Consider the following 23,427-nt stretch of genomic DNA (forward strand, 5'->3'; position numbering starts at 1 on the left):
CTCTTAACAAGTGTCCCTTGTAATACCCTTACCATCTTCATGGCAAAGGCATCACAAAATATCTTGTAATCCTTGTTGTTGTGTAGATGGAGCTAAGGATAGCATTCATGCCCCAAATATTGCCCCAGCCCACTACCAATTTCTCCTAAGGCCCTAAGTCCCAGACTCTTGTACAATCTAGCAATTAAGTAAAACAGATAGGATCCCATGTAGAATTGCCTTTGGTTTTGTACGGTTCTAAGTTGCAATTCTAATTTCTCGCTTATGATCCTAGCCCAATCAAATCTTCCTTTTCCCTTTTCAATTTCATCAATGAAGACGTACATCCGGTTTTCGAATTGCATACCTTGAGCTAGGCCCATGATTCGGTTGAGAAGAACAACAAGATCGCCATATTCTGGTTTGAAATCTGCCATTGTGAACCTCGATGATCTGTTAACTCCTTTCTTTCCCTCGTGAATCCAATTCTACTTTAGATGCATGAAATAGGCCTATCTTGAAATGATTTGGTTGCCTGATCCATCATCACAACTGTCATGCTTTTGTACCGAGGAATGTTGAATGTTTCTTCGATTGCTTGTTCACCAATCTTGGCCAACACTCTCTTCCCTTCATCAAAAATGATCGATTTACTGTTTAGATCAAATCTGGATGCACATTCCATAATCAATTCAAGACACGGCAATGTAGGAGGAAAAGTTGCTGCTGTACAATTCTGCTTTTGTATATCTTCTTTGCCAAGGGGGATTGTCCTTCCTTTAGTCTGTCCTTCATCGGTATCATGTCCACTATACTGATATTGGTGTCAGTTATTCGCTTCATTTTCGAGAAGAAAGGTGTTTTGGGCATCATATCCTCTGTCTTTCTTAGTGTTTGTCTGCATGGGATTCTTACTTGCACTAATATCCTTTAGCTCATCGCCCTATTACGGGATGGTAGAGTGGTGGACTAGAAGGCTAGTAGAACCAAGGGAAGCAATCCTTAGACTAGAACGAAAGAAGGATGTCAACTTAAGGACCCCTTTCAACTCTAAATGAGGAAAATTTATTTTAACCAACAGCCAAACAGTGACTTTTCAGAATTTAGGATCAGACCTCAAGAACTTCAAATCCCTTCCAAATCAAAATTTTACCATGTAATTCACCTCCAAATAAAATTGCCCAACCTAGGGCAAAATAAAAATAAAAATTGCAGCTCCTTGCAAAAATCAGAATTTGCAAAAAATTGCCAACACCATGAAAAATCTGTCTTCCTAAGTTGCCGATTCGGGTTTGGGGACGGGTTCGGGTTCGGAGTTCAGTTCGTAGATTCGGGCAATTTTTTATTTCCCCATTTGGGTTCGTGAGTGTGTGTGTATATATATATATATATATACATACACACACACACAAGAGAAACATGCATAGTTGCAAAACAAAGTCATTTCACAATATGAACAATTGTTGCTTGATCATTGATCAATGCCAAATGCCAAAGGGTTTCGGGTCCCTTCAAAACTTGTTTTTACCTGAATCTAAAAGCATTAAATGCTCGCTCATTAATCTATCTTCATGATTGTAAAGAAAATTATACATTGAATTACTAAATTGCAAAACATAGACTAGTTCATCAAATAATACATTGAATTACTAAACTGCAAAAGAAAGACTAGTTCATCAAGTAATAAAGATTGAAACATGATGATAGATGACAAGTTTTTAGTAGTTTATCAATAATCATAGTATCAAATGCCCTTCAAGGGTCAAATGGATCATCACAAAATGAGGGATCAATGGCTTCATCCCCAACTGCAACTATATCTAGATCTTCATCATTGGAACCCAAACTGGTTCCACTAGTCCCATATGCTGCTATATCATCGTCCTCCTCCTTGACATAAGGGATTAGATGAGTGAAATGTTTTTTATTAAGTTCCTTTGAGAGTTGCATAAGAAAACAATTAAAAAAACACACTCTTTAATGTTGTTTTAGCCTTGGGTTCGCTGTGGGTTCATCTGGGTTCGCTTCAGCAAGGACCCGGACGAATCCACAGTCAAAACTAAGGACCCTGCCCAGACCCGAATTGAACCCAGGGACGAATCCGGACCAGTACGGACCTGAACCCGAATCTGGGCAGCAGGGGACGAATCCGGCAACTAAGCTGTCTTCTCACCAAAAATTGCTAAAGACAAAGGCCAAATCTGCCCTTAAGAAAAATTGCCAATTGAAGGGAAATCTGCCCTCAAGACCAAAATCGCCAAAAAATGGAGGAAAACTGCCTTGGAAGGAAAATTGCCCAATGGAGAAATCTGAACTGCCCTTGCAAAGTGGCCCAATAAGGAGAAAATCTGCCTCGAAGCAAATTTGCCACACACCAAATCTGCTCTTCACAAGAAAACTCGCTCAAGCATGGAAAAGAATGAATGAGGAATGAGGGAGAAAGGGGGAATGATCGCCTCTTATACCCAACTCCACATGTCTTGCCAGCTGACCGACTTGGACCTGGAGGGGAGAAAAAACAAAAATTAATTCAAAATTATGGCCCACAATTAAATACTTCGCTAAGAATTAACTTTGCCAACTGAAAATTGCCCTTTAAAATTGCCAATTTGTTCTAAATTGCAAAAAGAAATTAAATGGTGCCTTGGGGTGTTAAATATTTCCAAAAGCCATTTTTCAATATTAAATTACCAATTTCATTGAAGGCAAAAAAGTTTTCAAGGCAATTTTAATCTATTTAAACAATTTTTTGCAATTTCTGTCCAAATCGATTTTGCTATGCCATTTAGATTTTTATGACAAAAATAAAATTGCCTCTAGAGTCAAAAATCGATTTTGCAATTTAGCCTCATTTCTACAAAATTAAAATTTTCACCAAAGAAAAATTTAAGATTTTCCAAAACTCAAGTCTGACAAAATTTCCCTTTTGAAAGATTATTCAAATTTACACAGTTATATCTGGATTTTCAAAAGAAATCATCCAAGTACAAATCTACAATTTTATCCTGCCAAGTATTGCATGTTGAAATTTTGTCCGGCCTAAAGATGAAATTGGTTGCTTTGGAAAATCAAGCGAAACCGGGTGGAAATAAGCTGAGTCTTTCCCACTGGCCTGAAGGTGTCCAAGGCTCAAAAACTCATGAAAAATCGAAAAATTGTTGGACAATACAAAAATTTTCCAAGGCAATCAAAAAAAGGGGGGTCCCCAAAATTTTGGGGCGATGGTGTGAAAACCTCATAACAAACACAATGGTACAATCCATTTGATTTCACCTATCACGGATTCGAAGTTATGATATCCCGAATAGGGGTGCTAATCAATCAACACTTCTTGACACCAGTAAAATTTTAGAAATTGCATTTGGAATCATGTTCAAAAATTGATCTAACGGATTTTTCATAAGTTCAAATCTGAAACATAATAAGTCTCTGACCTCTAAAATGTAATGCAAAAGGAATTTTCTCATTTTGGTCAACAGGCTCAAAGTTATAACAGGTCAAGCAAGGCCTTCCAGAATTCTGAACAATTTGCATCAGCATGACAACAGTAAACAACCGACTTTGAGGGATTCAAAATCTAGTCAAAACATGTTGAAACGACTTGAAAATTGAAACATAGGTTCTTTGATATGCATACTAAACACTCTTAAAGCAGCGAGTCATGAAACATTACTGGGTGCGAGATATTTAAATGCAAATTAAGTTACCTGTCGCTGTTTGACACTCGAGCAAAAATGCAGATTTGAACATTGCTCAAAACGGAACTTCACAGAATGACTTAGAATGACAATTTATCTTCACAAGACACATGAATATACTGAATATATCTTCAAAAGGATAGTCGTGTATACGTTCATTTAATGTGCTTATAAGGGCTCAAAAGCTTTAAATGGTACTCAAATTGGGGGCGCAAATTTGAGTCCCAACAAGGATCACAAAACTGGAGTTTGAAAATCTCTACCTACAAGGCAATGCATTCCCTTTCCGAGATGATGATAGGGTTGAGAAAATAATTGGACTCTAATGCCTAGCATGGCTTGGAGACTTCTACTAAATTGAATACTGCCCTCAATAATATTGTTGATCTCAGAACCCAAGCTAACTATAACAAAACACATCTGCAAGAAATTCATGAACTGAAGGAGAAACATCCCAAGCTTGATAATAAGCAATGCTCTCTTAAATTGGAAACTGAGCAATAATTGAAGTCTTGGGCTTTAATTTGTAGCAAGACCAACCCAACTCGCCTCTCCGGGGTGGAAGAGCTAGTTCAAGCCAAGATAGGGGATGAACTGGTCAGTTTGGCTTGGGAGGTCAAATTGAGGGTCTGAGGCCTTCCCTCCCTTCGAACCACTTATTGCCGGTTACTCCTTTCTTAGCAATCAACTCGACATCACAGACACCATACTTGACATGGCTTGGATTGGACATGACAACACCCTCTTTCTCCGACTCCTTTCATTGGCTAATTGCCTTCGGGTCCTTAGGGAGAGGAGGAAGCTCTTCCCTCTTCCCACTAAGATTGACCTTGATGAGGATCTCACAAAACCATAGGTTGGGGAATTGAAACATTGCCGGGGCCTTGTGGTTGAAGCTAAGCACAGTGGGAAGTGGGCCATCATTAGGAACTTGAGGACAGTTATTTGAGATTCTTTACGTTTGGGATGGAAATTGAGGTTGGACACCAAGGCCAAATGATGATTGGAGAGGCACTTGGGCATGAGGAAGTCTTTGGGTTGCTCCCTCCATGTCAACTTTTGGAACAACAATGGTTATTTATGGCCCATCTCAAGTCTTCTCCATGATGCTATGGATTTTGTTGACATTCTCTTGGTTACAGAGAGGCATGAGGGCCCTGCTCATCCTCTCTTGGCGGTTACCAACTTTTAGTGGGTATCGACTTTTAGGGATGAGGTTAGGTGGGTGGTTTGGGATAGAGGCTTTGGTGGGGTCACCTCTTTGGTTAATGGTTGCTTGTTGAGTATGACTTTGTGGTGTATTATGACAACTTAGCTAGATTTATGTGGATCTAGATTAGGTACTCGACTATAGATATTAGGGACATTTTCATTCTTTTTAGCTGTTTCCTACCGTCCTCATCTTATGCTATGTAGGGTCATCAGGATGGGGATCCTTTTGGGGATTTGTGTCATTGCATCACTTGTTCTTTGTCCATGGGAGACATCATCATTGTGGGGGACTTTAATGCACATACCAAAGACCACCAGACCCCCCATCCGTGATTGGGCAACAGATTCGGTTTGTATCTCTGAGTCAAGCTTGTCCACCTTGGGCAAGCACCATTCTTCAGAGGATAGTGACGGACCCCTTATGAGATACGATCGTGATCTACTCCAGCTATGCAAGTCATTAGGCTTTGCGATCCTTAATGGTCTCTTCCCTCTTCCTGGCTTTGGCATTTCACTTGTTGGTCTCAGTGCGGTGGTGCAAATGTCGTGGATTATGTCCTCTCCTGTGTCTCTCTCATTCCCTCCATCAACCATTTTGCCATCTCCCACATTCCTTTGGCTAACCATACCCTCCTTAGCCTTACCCTTATGGTTTCCCTTGCCCCCCTGCTTCTCAAAGGTGCCTTCCACCCGCACTTCCATTTCCTTTGATGACAGGGGCCAAGACCTCTTCACCCTCTACCTCAGATGACTCGTCCTCCTCAATCTCTCCTTTGCCATTGGGTGCACCTCCATTTTGTTTGATCACCTTGGTACAATGCTTTGGGGGTCCACCCTCCTCTCCTTCTTGCATCGCTCAACCTCTCAGAGTTTTTGCCCCATAAACTAGTGGTGTGACTAGGATTGCAAGTCCTTCCACCACTCAGTTGTGCTACCTCTTCCACAGGTGCTGTCAAGTTCACCTTGTTGAATCCCTCCTACCGTTGCTTCTTTCATTGTGAAAAGAGGTTGTTCATTGCCTTGCACTATAGATTCCTTTGCACCTTGCTTTTGTAGTCCCCCTAGTCCTTTTGGTGCACCCTTTTCTCTGTCATCCCCCCTTCCACACTGGACCCTAGGTCCTTGGTTGCGAACACATCCACCCTTTACGACCTTCCCGAACAACTTGTCTTCCTCCTCACCCTCCCACCACATTGCCATCTTTCCACCATTTCCAACATCAGTGAGGTTGTCATATTTATGAACAACAACAGAGCTATAGACGAGGAGGAAGAGCTTTTTGAGCTTGGTATTACAATTTTTGCACCCCTTCCTCTCTACATTCTTCAATAGGGTGGTGTGTTCTGGTATGCCTCCTTCTTGGTCGCGACATATCAGTCATCCGATTCACAAGGCAGGGCCAGCCTTAGACCCCAACTATAGGACCATTATGGTTGGACTTACATTCTCCAAGCTATATGCCAAAGTGTTGCACACTATTCTTTCCAGGGAGTTGGATTAGCTCCATCTTAGGACGAGGGTGTGAGGTGGTTTCAAGTAAGACTTTTAGACTATGGACCACATTTTAACTCTATGGGCTATCATTGAGGAGGCTAGGCACTGTTCTATGAAAGTCTACTACTGCTTTGTGGATGTCCAAAAAACGTTTGATATTGTTTCTCAAGTAACCTTGTTTCAGAGATTTGGGATATAGGGGTTCTAGAGATTCTTTTGATAACCATCATGAGGGCGTATGAGAGCGTGGTAGGCAGATTCAGGACTCAACAAGGCTTATTTGATCCCATACAAAGCACCATTGGGGTGAAGCAGGGTTGTTCCCTCTCCCCTACCTTATTTGGCATGTATATTGAGGAGTTAGAGGCTTTCGCTTGAGAGCCCTTGCTCCAGGATGATGGTTGCCTCTTGCATCAAACCTTGATCTCCATTTTGCTTTTCGCAAATGGTCTGGTTCATTTGGCATCCTTCCCGGAGGGTCTTCAACAATTATTTAATGCCCTGGCTTTCTTCTGTGAGTGGCGACAACTAGTGATTAACTTGCACTTGAGTACCTCAGTTCGTGGTCACCCAACTTAAATGCTGTACGTTCCATCATCCTTATTTGAGCAGTACACCTCAATTCATTCTCCTTGAGCTTTAAGTCATCACCTCTAGTATGCTTCTCTGGTTTGAATGCTTGCCACATGTGGGTCTATTTCTATCTACCAATTAATGGAAGTGAGAGTACCACTTAAATGCAACTACCGATGTTGGTATGTCACTTGGGGAGATTCGCACCTTGGTCTCCAGCATGAGAATGAAGTGGGCCAATCATTACCACAATCGCTTTGTCAATATCCATCAGTATATGATTGTGCATTTTAGAAGAATTTTTTACTTAAAAAGTATATAATTTGAAATAGGTGCTTGAAAAATTGTTGGATTTTGTTGAAATCTGCAAAACAAAGGTTATTTTATTAAATTTAAATGAACCTAAAGGCTAAGACTATATTAAAGATTAAGTGCTCTTAAATTTTTATTTATTTCATAAACTTAGTTAAATCTACTGTATAATGCATATAAATGCACTGGCTCATTTAATAAAGTAAACTAAACATCAAAGTTTGTATTTAATCATTTTTATACCAGTAGTCTAGTAGATCATAATTCAAGCACGTTTGGAAGGTTTTGATGTTATAAAAACCTTGAAATATACAGTCTACAGCTATTTATATTCTAGCACTGAACCTCAATTGATTCTCTAGATGATTCTTTGGAATGCTTCTATTTGTTATGGTGTTTTTATTTCATATCTGGTTCGGAATTGTTTTGATGTTAATCCAAGTTGAAGCTATTCATTTTTTGGGAGGGTTAACAACCTTTTGTTTTCTTGGTTGTTTCTATTAGGCACAATCCTATGTTTTATGATTTTCTAGTTTGTCTAATTTTTCTTTTTAATGCTTTTTAGGGGCTACATAGAAGCAGTAAGAGAGATGGAGCAACAACTGCAAGAAGGAAAGGTTGATGGTATTGACAAGTTTGATGATATTGTGGTTGCTTGTGGAAGGTGATTGTTCTTTCACATGAAAAGTTTAGTTATTCCATAGGAAGGAATAATACATAATTAGTTTTACTCTTACAGTTTTCTAAATCTCTTGAAAAGGCATATCATAGCAACTTGGTTAACTCTGCATATGTTATTTTTAGTTAACCGATGCTGATTCAAATTGTTTCTTGATAAAATTGTTATTGACACAACTAATTTGTAGGAGTGTTGGAGTCTGAAATATCCATAGATTCTACACTAGAATGTGGGCTGTGAATACCTTAATTAAAATATATTAAGCTTGGGTAAAGATATAGCTGTCTATAGCAAGGAAATTGAATAAAGTAGAAGACTACAGTTCAATAAATTCACTTGTTTTTGGAGGGTTTTCCTGCGATTTTGACAATTTCTGAGAAAAGCTTGTAAGTGATTTTTTTTTGTTACATAGCAGCAAGTAATACCATGAGTTGCTCAGGCACCTGATAGGCTCACGATTACTTGTAAGATTTTTCAACCATTATTGCAAAGATTGTGAAAAATAATGCTTATTTGGATAGGACTAGTTCCCAGCCACATTGAGTGTGAGGGTCTAGAATGTGAGTCCTGTTCTCATGGGCTTGGGTCAAAATGTTAGAGGGGGTAGTCCAAAAGGTTAATTTGGCTATTGCAGGGACAACACTTTTTCTACCTATTTGTGCTGGTCTGTCAAGCTATTTTGAGAGCGCAAGAAATGTGAAGAACCATTGAAGAGTCATTCTTGGGGCATTGGGAGTTTTTTTCATTGTTATAGAAAGAGTTATATTTTCAAAAGTGCAATTTTATTGTAGTGAGAGTTCTATGCCTGTAAATCCGTATCAGTTGCTGTTTTATGGGCTATGTTTCAATTTTTTAGTCTATTTATGAATTGATGGATAACTAAATAAAAAATTCATTCATGTTTATGAAAACATTTCTATTTTCCAGCAGCGATATTTTGAAGGTTAGGCAGTGTGTATGGTGCAGCCATCAGTATATTCATTTGAATCAAATCTGCAACATATGGAATAGTGATTGTAGGTGCCAACAGGTGATTTAGTTGCTTATAGATAAACTTAGTAATATACAATCAATTTAGTTGCCTATTTCAGTTTGGATTTGACTATTAAACTATGCTCCACAAAGTTTTAGGGACGGGGACATGTTTCCGGTACAAGTATGGTTCAGAGACAATTTGGAGGGGACGATAGGGGACAGCTAATATAAAAAGGAGAATTTATATATATACATATTACAGAGAGAATTCCAATATGCATATCATAACATTGATAAACCATTCACCATAAACATTTAAAAGCTCAATACATAACAATTTAGCAAATTAACAAAACTCAAGTATTTTCATTGTAAAAATACTAGGATATCTAGTTCGCCCGTAAGGGCCCTAGATCCTTAACAATTCAAACTGGTCTATGGTTCTGGTTTGGTTTTCTTGTGGGTCTCGATAGGGTTTGGCCCATAGGCAGGTGGTTTGAAATAGACCATGCCCAATTCGGACACAAGCGGATATATCTGCAAAACAACAAACCACCGACGAACTTGGTCCCATAGACTATCAAAGTTAGCGTCCAATTTGATTTGTGTTGCAAATTCAATTATTTTTTTACATCTACAACCCTAAAAAAGAGGATTATAAAGGCTATTTTTAGCTTCTAACTTTCATTTGCGATGTGTAAATGGGTTATTTTCTCTTGAGCTAGAGTAAATAGGTAGTTGAGCAACAGTTTGGTTGTCCAAGTAGTTGGAAGATTGATTTGTGGATCTTCTATAAGTGTTTGTGTGTAATGTTCCCGTTTCCCCCTTCGTGTGAAACAACTGATGAAACAATGGTGTATGATGATTTGGAGAAGCAGTACGGCTTGGTTAAAGTGTTGTATGGTTGAAGAGGAGAATGTATGCTGAGGAGAGATGGCTGTACGGTGCAGACCGTACAGTATGAAGCTAGATGGAAACAATGTCCGTATGGTGAGCCATAGAGGGCCATACAATAGTGGAGGCAGTGGTGTACAATGGACAGGACTTGGCCATATGGAGAGGCCTGTAGCCATACAGTGGATAGGAAGATAGTCCGTACGGTGATGAAGATGTGTCACTAGCTTGGCTGTACGGTATAGATAGTAGGTCATATGGTAAGGGGGAGGTAGCGCGAGAATGTTTTGCGAGCCACGGATAGGTGCTGGAGCTAGAAACGATCAACCACCGACTGTGAATGCAATCTTGTTAATACACAAACAAAGATAGATCTAGATGAAATCCAAGCACAATGATATTCCAAAATAATACTTAAAAATAGAAATATTGCTCTGATTTGCCAGATTTGAGTGAATGTTACAGAGACAAAATAGGGTGAGGGTTGAATCCCACCAAAACCGTGAGAGCCAAGTAAGGAAGATCTTTCACTTCCAAAATGGCGAACAATAGAGAACTCTAACAGGAATTCGCAGTACATAAGAAATAATCCAAATTGCATACCTACGACTACCTACATGCTGTGCTTAAATACTCGTCGAGAAAACTTTCGAGGGTGTACAAAGATAGCCAATGACCATACTTACCTACGGAAACAATTAAATTAAAAATGGGTCTGATATATATTAAATCAATCGACTCATTAACAAAGTTTAATTAAATATATTTATAAGAGCTATTAGATTTCTACAATCCATCAGTGTTGTGTTATGTTTTTTGGCTTTGATTGTGCGAATTTTTTTTTACATCAACATTTTGGATCACACTTCATGATCCATCATCACGATGCATGCAAGAGAAGAGAAGGAGAAATAAATATATTTATTTTATGACAAGGACATTACAGTCCTCCTATCCCAAAATTTGCTTCTCAAGAAAATGCAAATCCGGGTCTAGCAAAACTTCCATAATCAACTTCTTCAGTTCCGTGTCAGGTACTAAGTAGATCTTCCCGCAGAAGTAAATGATGTCATCAATAACTTTGTATCTTTCATCGCCTACATGGCCATCCATCAACTCACATTCAAAAGTGTTCTTGGAGTACTCAACCAATAGATGGGCTCGCCAATTATCCAAGGAATGGGGTAAGGTGTTGACTGTCCTGTTTTTACTTGCAGTGTCTAGAATCAAATCATGTTTTAAAATGGCCTCCATCGTCTTGATGGTGACTTCCCTCAATCCTTTATTTGACATTTCTCTTAGCAACACCTTCTTGCCATCCGTTTCGAATGAAAAGTCCATCCTTTTGAAACTTTGGGTGTAATGGTCAAGAGTTTCCAAGCACTGGATGTCCAAAATGATATTAGTATCAACCAAATCTATGACAAAGAAATCGTCTACCATGGTATAGTTTCCCATAGAAATTTGTAGCCGGGGGATCACATGAGTGCAAGGTAACAAGGTTCCTCCTGCAACCTTAACCTCAAATCCTTCATGCTCAATTGCGTGCAAGCCTTTACTAGTGACCAAAGATGAATTGATGAAATTGAGTGTGGTGCCACTTTTAATCATGATTGGGACTTGTTTCCTATGAAGTGTGCCACAAACCCTGAAGATGCCACTTTCAATTGTTGTTGCGAGGGTAGCAATGGAACCTGCTTTTTGTACCAAGTCATTTATTCTCTCTTGCTGGGTAATTTCTTCATCAATCCTTGCAGGTATTTGTCCTTAGTCGTCATCACGAATCACCTCAATGTAATGAATCTTTCCCTTCCCAAGGCAGTGATGACCAGGCACCCATGGTTCTTTGCACGTGAAACAAAACTTTTCCCTCCGGAGCTCTTACCGAGAATCTTCGTCAAACTGAGGTTTTTTCTAAATTGACTCCTCTTCTTGTGGGGATGGTGTTGGTGTAGTTGCGCGAGCCTTGGAGTAGGATGCGACAATGTCACACACCTTCTTAATAGCTTCATTGAGTGCGCACGGGTCGAACCATTTGATCTAACCTCTCAAAGACTCTCTCAGCCCATCCATGAATAACATGATTCGACGTCTTTCAGAGATGTCTGTGACTAATATTGACAACCTTTGGAAATCACTTATGTAATTGTCTACCGTACCTATTTTCTCTAGGTGAGCTAGATCTTTGAAGTTTAGTTCAAGATCCTTCCCATTGAAACAATCAATGAATCTCTCTGTGAACTCAACATAAGATGTTACTTGGTCGTGGCCAAGAGTAACCAATCCACGGTGCCACCATTCTTGCGCCACTCCTTCTAGATGGAGTGCTACGAACTTGATTGCTTCTGCTTCGGGCAGCGTTTGAGTTGGAAATAGGTGTCTGCATTTAGAACCCATGCCTGTGCAGTGATGGTTCCAGATCCATCAAATGATGATAAGTTTACCGTTCCGATCTTTCTCCTAAGATCATCATTAAAATAACCATGATTTTCTCTGCTAGAATATCTTATTCTTAAATCAACAGTCTTTGTAAGATATATCATCTTCCATATTCGCATTCCTCCAATCTTCGCGAAGTTTTTCTTGCATTTCCTCAAAAGTGGGCTTTATTTCTTTGCATGGTGCTTCTATCCTTGGAAGGAAGATGGGTATTGAGCGTCAAGAGCAAGAGGTTTGAAAGTTTGTCCTTCCCGAAATAGAATCGTCACTATGCCCATTTTGTTCTCTTGTTGTCTTTCCCTCAGCCAATTTTTTGTAAAGTTTCCTGCATAAGCCTTTGGGTTTTGTTGATTTGCATTTGGTTTGTTTATCGTACGAGTAAAGTAAATCAATGCATACAGGAAATGGAAACATGAACAGCAGAACTCCTTTTATTATTCGCATATGCCAGAACGTTACATTATGCTTATGATGATTGATGAATTACAATGATCCCAAACGGGGTATAAATATTTTCTGCCGAACCTTTCCGAAGGAGTCCGTCAGCTACAAAACAATACCAATCTACTCGTCGGCTACAAAATTTGTCCGCTACAAATTGGTTACCGATGACGTCGGCTACAAAGTACAAAATCACCGACGACAACCAAGTCGGCTGACATCATCCCCCCCAAAAAGAAAAGTTGTCTCCTGATGACTAACAAAATATCTAAGACAAATTAACAACCAAAATACATTAAGTGACTAACTACAACAAAATAGATCTATCATATCACTTTCTCATTCATTCCGTGCCTGCACCAAACTAGTCTCCAACCCACGTTGCCTCTGTAGCCTTTGCTAACACAATACTATCTTGTTAATCAAGTTGACCTTGATAGCCACCCGTACTGCTTTCTCTGTTTTCAACTCCTAGGTACCCTGAGCCAAGTGTCATTGAACTGACTCCAACTGGATGATTAGCTCCTCCCGAGCTCTCTATGCATCCACCACGACAGCCTCACGTCCAACACCTACTCCAAGTGCCTTTGGTACCCAGACACTCCATGCCTGCAGCAGCTCCAGGTCTCATCAACTGGTCACACTTCCCACGATTGATATTTGCAACGACTGTGGGTACCTTGAGCCAAGTGTCACTAAACTGCCTCCAACTGGATGATCAGCTCCTCCCGAGCTCACTATGCATCCACCACGACAACCTTACGTCCAACACCTACTCCAAGTGCCTCTAGTACCTAGACACTCCAGGCCTGCAACAGCTCTAGGTCTCATCAACTAGTCACACTTCCCATGATTGATATCCGCAACGATTGGGGGTCCAGGGGGCAACGCCCTCGGTGGGGTCCTGGGACACCATTTTTGTGATTTTCTTCCGATTCCACTCTTTCTGACAACCACTGATACTTCCCCTTCCCTTTGACATTGTGCATTACTCATTCCAAATTGCTTGAATCTGTTGTCGTTTTTTTTTTTTATTTTAGCAAACCACCTGTCACCCTTCTTCGGTGTCTTGATTGTCTGCAACTTATTTATGAATTCCCCTACGCCTGCTCAAAAATGGAAGTCCCCATTCACAACAGTAAAAGAAACAATACACTGTCATAGATTGCCAACTGAAACTGCACGCCCGCAGAAAACAATACCAACGACTCTGTGGAAGAGAAGAGTATGCTGCGCGGAAAAAAAAACTTCTTTTGATGTCCACGGAAGCTAATAAAATGCTACTGGAGTTAAATGGTCCACGAATAGACACAACTCACTTCAAAGCCGTCGATGTATCCCTACCAGGCTCACAACCTCCGATGACCAGAATAGTGTTCCTTTGGCCTTATTACTCGAATGTGGAAGCAAGAAATCCGTGAGAATGAAGATGGAGCTCCGTGGGAGGTTTTTTTTTCATGCGCAAGATCACCGAAGTCTGCGGGCCCACAACAACACTGCCTGCGGGACACCCAGCCCACGGGGTGAGTCCGCGGACAAGACTTCGTCACCCTTTTTTTTTAGTTTTTTTTTATTTAAAATTTAAATATCTTCTTTTTTTTTCAAAATTTAAAAAATACAACTCAATTTTCCCTCCACACTTGGCCATTACACGACGATGAGGGAGTCGAAAGATACATATCAATGCCACTCGATGAACTAGGGAGCCATCCGCGAATAGAGAAGTGTGCAAGAAATAAAGGAAACTGCGGAAGAAAGAACACCACCAGGGGTGGAAGAAGATGCCACTGAGGAAGAATGAAGACAACCCGCAATCACAATGCACCCTGCAGAAGAATCCGCGGAAGACAGGAAAAAGCCGCACTACGTCGTGGTTGAAAAAGTGAAGCCGCCAAATGAACAAGATGAGCCCGCGAACACCAAGATGCAATCCACGGAGAATAGAAAGCCATTCGCACAACAAAAGTCCGCGGGAGATAAAGGCAGGCCGCGGGGAACAAAAGACTTCTCGCCGAGACACAACCCACAAAAAAGGTGTCCACAGAACAGTCCGTGGGATCCCTATCCAGGCAGACTCTGCTCACTCTTCGATCATCATCTAGTTTCTTCCCTACTTTTCCATCAACCTTCGTTGTCTTCAGCTGTCCTCCTTGTGTGATTTTCTTTACTTCTCCCTCTTCCTCTATGATTTTCTTCGTATGTCCTTCTACTGTGGTTTTCTTCTTTACTTCCACTGGTATTTTCTTCCCTTCTCTATCTTCCTCTGTGATTTTCTTCACTTCTCCTTTTAATTTGTTCGCTCACTTTCTTTTCTTACTCTTCTTACGCTTGCCCTTGATTTCTTCATTCTCAATTTTTTTCTCCACCATTTCATTGATCTCCATTTTCTCCAAGAGCTCTTGCTTTGTCACTGTTGTCACAGTAACCTCGATCTCCTTTTTTGATTCATTCTGCTAGAGCTCCACTTTTTTCAAAGTTGACTCATCGGTCTCATCTCCCAAATTTATTGTTTGTAGTGTGGCTTCATTATACTTAATTGTCTCCCCCTCACTGAATGTATGAGTAGGTGTAACATCCAATGGTGCCTCCCCCTCTTTTACCTCGGTAAACTCCTTTGGAAATTCATTCCTGCTCGTACCTTCCTCAATTGTCAGTACATTGTAGTTCTGGAATAGTTCGTAGTCCTCTATTTGCCAGTGGTAGAGACCATTGACTGAATCCAAATTGTCATCTGTTGATCCTCCCTCGAACCGCAGGACTCCCTCCTGATCCGGTTCCATACGTTGTCTGCCTTCATCCTCCTCTTCTTCGGAATTTGATGACAGGGCCTCTTCCCCGACCATTTGGGTGTGCAGATCAATGACAAATCGCCGGCCTTTACTTTCCAGTGATAAGGTGTTCTTCCAATCGTGTCGGACTTTGGCTTCAATAAGCCATCTGCGGCCCAGGATAGCATCGTATTCTTTTCTCTTCAACGGAATCACCACAAAATCCAACAGGAATGGCTGAGTGCCAATTGTTACTGGCTATGCCATGAGGATGCCCAGAGGTTTAATGTCGTGCTGGTCCGCTGTGAGGAACTAAAATGTAGGGGGCCATAATGTCGGCTACCCCAACTTCTTCCAAGTCTCCTTGGGTAAGACATTTATGCCGGACCCTCCGTCGACTATTGTGTCTGTGAGAACATGTTCAAGGATCCCCATCTCGACAACCGCGGGATGTCGGCTAGATGTGAGGGCTAGCAACATTTGGTCTTCTCCGCCTGCATCAGTTTCCTTCCCTCTACCTGTTCTCCTGGTATCCTTGGAGCTGATGCAATATTAGTGAGAGCGGATCGGAGCTGGGGCATTGTAAGAAGCAAATCATTTATCTTGACCCGTACCTCTGTTTGTAAAATCTGCTGTACGATGTTTTGCTCCACGAAGTTTCTTGCCAAAGTGTCGATGGTGTCCTTCAACTGAGATGTTTCCGCCTGGGATGCCTTTGCAATCTCCACCCATGCTTCTCCAAATTTCCTCTTTTCCTCTGCCAGGATCCGGGTACTCTTTTGCTTGTCTTCGTGTGATTGCCAACACCTCTTCTTTAGCCATCCTGACAGTGATCAAGTTGACTCCAGATTTTGGACATTTGGCATCGTCATGGTCGCCAGGTCCACACCATCTGCATAATAGTTGGGGTGTATTTGCAATTGGACATTCCCAGGCAAAGTGCCCCCACAAGTTACATGCGTGGCATTGTACGATCGATCGTCCGTTCGCATCATACTAGATTCAGCTTCTACTGGTATTGTTAGTGTTATTGTTTGCATTGTTATTATTATTCTGCCCGCATCTATTATTTCTGTGTCCTCCCAACGTAGCACTGGCATTATTGGTATTTCCACTACTGCCTGACAGGGACGCCTCCTGTGTAAGAAGTACCTGTGGAGATCCTCTGGTCTTCATGTTAAAGGGACATTCCTTGGTCGAATGGCCCATGATCTGACAAATGTCGCAAAATTGGTTCTTTGGACAGGATCCTTTAGTATGACCATCGGTCTTACACTCCGTGCACCACAGCTGAGTTCCCTTCGTCTCCTTCTGCATATTTTTAAACTCCTTTATCATGTGGATCATGTCTTTTTGTAGGGCGCGGACCTTCTTGCTACTGCCTTCATCGTCACTGCTATCTTCTCCGGAAGGCTCATCATCATCAAAATTAGATGAGCTAGTCTTCTTCTTCTTCTTTGTCTTCTGCTCACTTTCGAGGTTCAATGTTCTATTATAGGCTTCTGTGTATGATGACGGTAGCACAATTTTCATTTTCTTCTGCAGCTTTGGGCGTAGGCCTTCCATGAACCACCTTTTCTAAAGTCCGTCCGTTGGCTTATTTTCCATTTTGTTTATCAAATCTTTTAATTTCCTAGCGTAGACGCACACAGTTTCGTTCTTCCCTTGCTTAGTATTGAAGATCTCTGCTACAATTTCATTATCATCACGCAACAGTTGAAATTCGGCCATAAACTCCTTTTTAATGTTATTCCAACTGTTTAGCTTCTGCGGATTCGTACTAGTAAACCAGTCAATTGCCACGCCCCGTAGGGTGGCCAGAAATTGCCTCATCCAGTCGTCTTCATCAGTTATCCCATTTGCCCTCCAGATCATTTCACATGTTTTGCTGTGTCGAATGGGATCGGCGGTACCATCGCCATCGAACTTCAGCAGTTTCTCTTTTGGTCCCACCATCACAATTGGTTTTTGTAAACAGGCGTTGCTCAATCTTGGAACACTAGCACTGTTCACTCCCACACTGTGGCTTTGCACTCCCACACTGGCGGTCTGCACTCCCGCACCGACAGACTGGTCTCCCACACCGGCGGACTGTTCTCCCACACCGGCGGTCTGTACTCCCACACCAGCAGACTGTTCTCCGATAGCGGCAGTCTGTACTCCTACACCGGCAGTCTGCAATCCCACATCAACGGACTCAACAACTGCGAAGCTTGGTGAAGAAGAAGGATCTTTTGAAGTTGGCCCCTGAGGAAGCGTATCCCGGACGAAGAGTTCACTCCATGCTCGTGCTCCCTCGGCACTTTGAGCCGTGCGAGTCAATGCTCTTCCGTCTGGATTCTCTTCCCTCGACAAATAGAAATTCAAAAACTCCTCTTGTGCTTCTTCTACCAATTCCACCCGCTGTCGAGTTTCCTCCAACAATTCTTCCGTGCTCTGGTTTTCGTCGGTAATCTGTTGGAATCACCTTCGGCGTTCGGCTTGCTGTGCCAGAATTAAATTTTCCTACGCAGCACGGATTCCATCTTTTCACTTGACCTTATTTCGATCTTTATTAAGCAGATTTGGCATTAATTTATGTTCAGCTCTCTTAAAAGATTCATAAGTTTTGTCATAGGATTGTGATGATTTGCCATTCTACCAATAAGGTTATTTCACCTTCTCCTTTGAGTATAAACTTGCATTCACTTCCACAGGCGGGTAGAATCAAAAGCTCTGATACCACTGTAATTTTTCGTTTTCCCCCTCTGTGTGAAACAACTGATGAAACAATGGTGTATGGTGATCTAGAGAAGTAGTACGACCTGGGTAAAGTGTTGTACGGTTGAAGAGGAGAATGTATGCTGAGGAGAGATAGCCGTACGGTATGAGGCTGGATGGAAAGGATGTATGTACGGTGAGTACGGTAGTGGAGGTAGTGGTGTACGGTGGACAAGAAGACAGTTCATATGGTGATGAAGATGTGTCACCAGCTTGGTCGTACGATATGTATAGCAGGTTGTACGGTAAGGGGGCAAGCAGCGCAGGAATGTTTTGCGAGCCACATGGATGGGTGCTGGAGCTGGAAACGATCAACCACCAATTGTGAATGCAATCTTATTAATACACAAACAAAGATAGATCTAGATGAAATCCAAACACAACGATATTCCAGAATACTACTTTAAAATAGAAATAATGCTCTGATTTGCTAGATCCGAGTGAATGTTACAGAGACAGAATAAGGTGAGGGTTGAATCCCACTGAAACCACGAGAGCCAAGTAGGGAAAATCTTTCACTTCAAAAATGGCGAACAACAGAGAACTCCAACAGAAATTTGTAGTACATAAGAAATAATCCAAAGCGCATACCTACGACTACCTATATGTCATGCTTAAATACCCATCGGGAAAACTTCCGAGGGTGTACAAAGATAGCCGACGACCATACTTACCAACGGAAATAATTAAATTAAAAATGGGTTTGAGATATATTAAATCAATTGGCCCATTAACAAAGTTTAATTAAATATATTTATTTTATGACGGGGACATTACATTGTGCCTCATTCCTACACCTTTGCAAGCTAATAACAAGTCAAAAAGGTCAGTTCTTTTTCCATTTCCATTTTCTTTTGATTTTGTTTGAATTGTTTTTTTTATCTTTATCTCTTACATTGTCCATAAGATCTACCTTTTTCTAAAGAATTTTTCATTCTCTTGTTTTTATATTGAATATATAAAAAAATTATTTCCAAGGAAAATGAACTACAATGGCATTTGCCTCTTCTTTCATAGGCAGAAGTACCCTATACTAATCTCCTTTGTGGAAGTATGTTGATATTGTAAGAGCCCTTCTAGGAGGTATTGCATTTCATTAGAAATATCAGGGTTGTGACATAGAAAGGGAATGTAGGTCATTTGTGTAGCATCCTTCAAAGAGGAGTCATGAAACTCCTTGGGGAAGAAATGCATCTATACCAAATGAAATATTAATTTATATTGAAGAGCATGAAACATCAAAAGAGAGAGAAGTGTTGTCGGGTAAAGTAAGTGTTGATAACACTTTTTACTTTGGTCGAAGGATATGCAGTTGGGAATGGTCGCAAGGGTTGGTGCTCACACCCATTCGACTTTTATATATGTCATGTACTCACATCTAAGAGATATTGTGATTATGTTGGCATTGTGGAGTTGGGGTTATACATTGTAATCATTTGTTGGAATTAATGAAGAAGCACCTGTGAGTTCTTTGAAATTGTTGTGTTTTATTATATTTTCTATATATTCATTAAACTAAACTCTACGTACCCAGGCCCTCGAATGAAGAAAGAGAGGGTATGGGAAACAAAGGCATACTTTGAACGAGAGATGATGGTAGAAAGAAGAGAGATTCGTGACATGGTGGGTACTTCATCTTGTACATGTACAAAAGTTGAACACAACATTATGAGGCAAGTGTTGCAAACAAAAGTGCCAGTTCAATTAGATCTTTTGGAAATAATACCGCAATTGAGAGCAGTCATACTAAGCACTATACCAATACCTAATCGTACAATAGGGAAAATGTAGGTTCTAGTTGTCCCTTCGGTGGACCCAATGTTGGTGACCATAAAGAAAAAGTCTGATGGTGCTAATGAAGACTGTAGGATGACATTAGAAGCCAAAACATAGTGATTATGACAAAGATAAGGAGTGCATACAAGGTGCCTTCGATGAGAATTTAAAGGCTTGCACAACACAAGGGCAAATAAAGTTGCATTTATATTCCATCAAAGAGTGCGAAGGAGAAAAATATATTTAGCCACATGACAAGAGGAACAAGACGAGAGCCTATAGGGAAACAAAAGGCCCAGGTTCGAAAGAGCACCTTATGAGACAAGTTTTCAACATTTCAAAGAGGAAGAGTGTCATTCACAGTATGACATGAGGAAATCACCATACGAGGAAAAAGTGAATGGATCAAGAGACAAACAATAAGAGCCTATGGTTCGAGTTGGAATTAGATGCTTTAAAGTTTGAAAAATGCTTCCCGTGTGATCGTTGGCTACATAGATTCTTGGCTTTTGTGCTTGAATTCTCATGTGTAATTGTGGATGCATATCTTTAGTGATGTCAAATTAATTCCGAAACATAGTAGGAAATCTCTTCCTATTGAATAGGGGATAGGCAAATGGAGAGGTGATAAACAAAAAGGTCAACAGTGTTATAGGACGCAAAGGAAAATTGGGTTGGTGGAAAGAAGACCGTAGGTGTCAAGGGAAAAAATGGGACTGGAGGCCATAAAACCAGCGAGAACAGTTGCCGATGACACTAGTATATGCAACTGTACACATGCACATTATCTATGTCACACATACACATTGAAGGGTGAAGTAAAATTGTATACAGGGAGGACTAAACTACAAATTGCCCTAACAAAATTCTTATCATTTTGAATTGCACCAATGATAAAGTTGTTATTGATGGATACAAGAATGGGAACAAAAACACAAAGTTACAGAAAATAGTTGTAGGTATTGCCATCGCCATTACCATCACACAATAGTTTTACGATGGATAAAGACAAAAAAGTGTTGCCATTAGGAGTAAAGGTTGCATGAAAGATAGATATAGATACATGTAAAAAGAAGGTAAGCCAATGGTGCAAATGCTAACTCAAAAAAATGAAGTAACATGACAAAATGTTACATTGAAGGTTTAGATGGCATCAAGAGTAGGACATGATGACAAAAAACTCCAAAGAATGATCTTATTTAGGATAGTCTAAGGCATTCACATGTGCATTGGATATTAAAGATGCGAGTGTTTTGTATCAGATATTTTGAAGGCATATTGTGGACGATGATAGACTTATGACATACACAACCGCAAGTGCATTTTTTAGTATCTCGGGCATTACATCACCATTACTCTCACAATGGATGAGTTTACTAGGGTATTTGGCATTCCAGGGAACACATGGAAAAAACTGACAAAATGACAAAAAAGATGACTAAGGAAGAGAAATAAAGACTATCGAAATTGGTCTCCATAAACTTGACACAAGTAGAAATAGACTTGATAGCTAACACCTCCAAAAGCCAAAGGATAAAGAAGTCCTTTGTTGTAGCTAGCAAGTGGAGATGTTTGATGGGCATTGTCAAAAGTTGACTCACACGCTCTAGTTGGGCCTTGGACATTGTATTACTAGAGATTGGTATGATGAATGGCATAAAAAGTGGCATTGTGTACGATTGGGCATCTGTACTTGCTAACAAAATTGACAAATTCATGACACTACAGCACAAGACATTTTACATGCTGAATTGTGCCCTCTGTTTCTTTCTTGAGGCCACCTGCACACAGATACTTGTGAACAAACTGGAGTTGAAGCCTCAAGGTCGTATGGAGCCTACACAACCACCATTTCAATACCGCAAACACTTGGACACGGGTAGTGCGCAGTCAGAGGAAGCATTGGGTGGTGGAATTAGAGTTTGAGTTTGAGGAGGAGGACAAGGACAATGGTTGGGAGGAATCAAGTGACACATCATGGGCCAACAGAGGTAGCTTCTAGATGGTGAGCATAGGAGGGGAGCACACAATCGAGGGATATGACTTGGACTCAGAGATGGGAGTTGGAGCCACACCTAGGGATACACTCACACTTTCAGGTGGTGGACCATCTTGAGTCTTGTTTAACCCACCACTTCTATCTAGAGTTGCCTCGATTCCACCTAATTCATATAGTGTGGTGGTGGCAGAAGTTCCTATGTCAGGCTTTGGGCAGCTTAAGGCCTCAATTACCATGACACCTATTGGCTCCAACTAACAAGGCAACAATTCCTCCTACACTTTAGGCTCTGCAAAATCTAGGTTGGTAGACCTTGGATTCTCATAAACGAAACCAGTGCTAAAACATGTTCTAGAATCAAACAAAGAAGATATGACCCTTGAATCTTCTACACTTATGCAACATAGATGTGCAACAACTAATCACACAATCTACTAACTTACAAGTTAAGTGGGGGTCTTCCTTTCAGCTCCTTAATAGAAAGGGAAATAGTCATTTTGATAAAAGATCTCAACAAGAATCATGAACCAAACAACAAGAAAATGTAGACCCTGCAGCTATGATCAGTGTTTTATCCATGAGAGCATGGAGTCATGAGAAACCAAAACATTGCATTATGCACTTATGAAATAACTTCAAATCTGTGAGATGAAGCCTTGCAACACATCACAACAATCAATCTAATTCAGCCTACTTATCAAAATCCCTATGTAGTACCAGCAAATCCCCAATTCCCAACAAGCAGATTAATCAATCCATTAGATTGAAGCATGAAAGATAAATGGGTATCTCACAACAAGACAATGAGAGAAAGAAAACTTTGCTTCATTTCATTCCCAAATGATTTACACATTGGATAGATCCAAATCAGAATATATTTTCATTGAAGATATTGTTATTTCTCATTACAATGACAAGAAAACTCAAGGATTGAAAACTCACAAAGATAACAATAGATCCATCTATTGCTCAACAAGAAAAACTATACCGAAACAGATTGGTGAACATACTAGAAGTAATTTCAGTGTAGAATCTATGGGTGAAATCAGTTTGGGCTCATCTATCACCAATTCCAAGTTATAACAGCACGGACAGGGTTACCAATCATTTTGCACAACTGATCTACTTCAAAATGTTAGAAATAGAAAATAGAATCACGTTTGAAAACTGATCAAACGGATTCGTCATAAGCTCAAATTTGAAACATGACATGCTTGTTACCAATTTAACATACCTCTTAAATTGCTATGTTATGCTTGCCTTTATACTAAGCTACTTGTTTTAAGTTGTTGAGCATACATATTACAAAATGAAATGGATGCAGAAAGTAAAGTACAAAAATCAGTAGACAAGAAAAAATTGATCATTTTTATTCGAGATACAAGTACCAAAATAGTACATTTTATTGAAATATTCAAAACAGTTTTG

At 40.4% G+C, this 23,427-nt stretch overlaps 1 protein-coding gene across 2 annotated transcripts in view; it reads left to right on the forward strand.

Moving 5' to 3' along the window:
* The window catches only part of D-CDES (D-cysteine desulfhydrase), a 288,605-nt gene that overhangs the window by 115,272 nt on the left and 149,906 nt on the right, over positions 1-23,427 (forward strand). For both annotated transcript variants that reach the window (XM_089796697.1, XM_089796698.1), the window contains exon 6: positions 7,834-7,932. In XM_089796697.1, coding sequence (XP_089652823.1) covers positions 7,834-7,932 — 99 coding nt within the window. The remainder of the gene's footprint in view (positions 1-7,833; positions 7,933-23,427) is intronic.

This window comes from Cupressus sempervirens, chromosome 8 (genome assembly GCF_028749045.1).
Source record: "Cupressus sempervirens isolate cs-2001-9-10 chromosome 8, ASM2874904v1, whole genome shotgun sequence".
In the NCBI taxonomy this organism is placed as follows: Eukaryota; Viridiplantae; Streptophyta; class Pinopsida; order Cupressales; family Cupressaceae; genus Cupressus; species Cupressus sempervirens.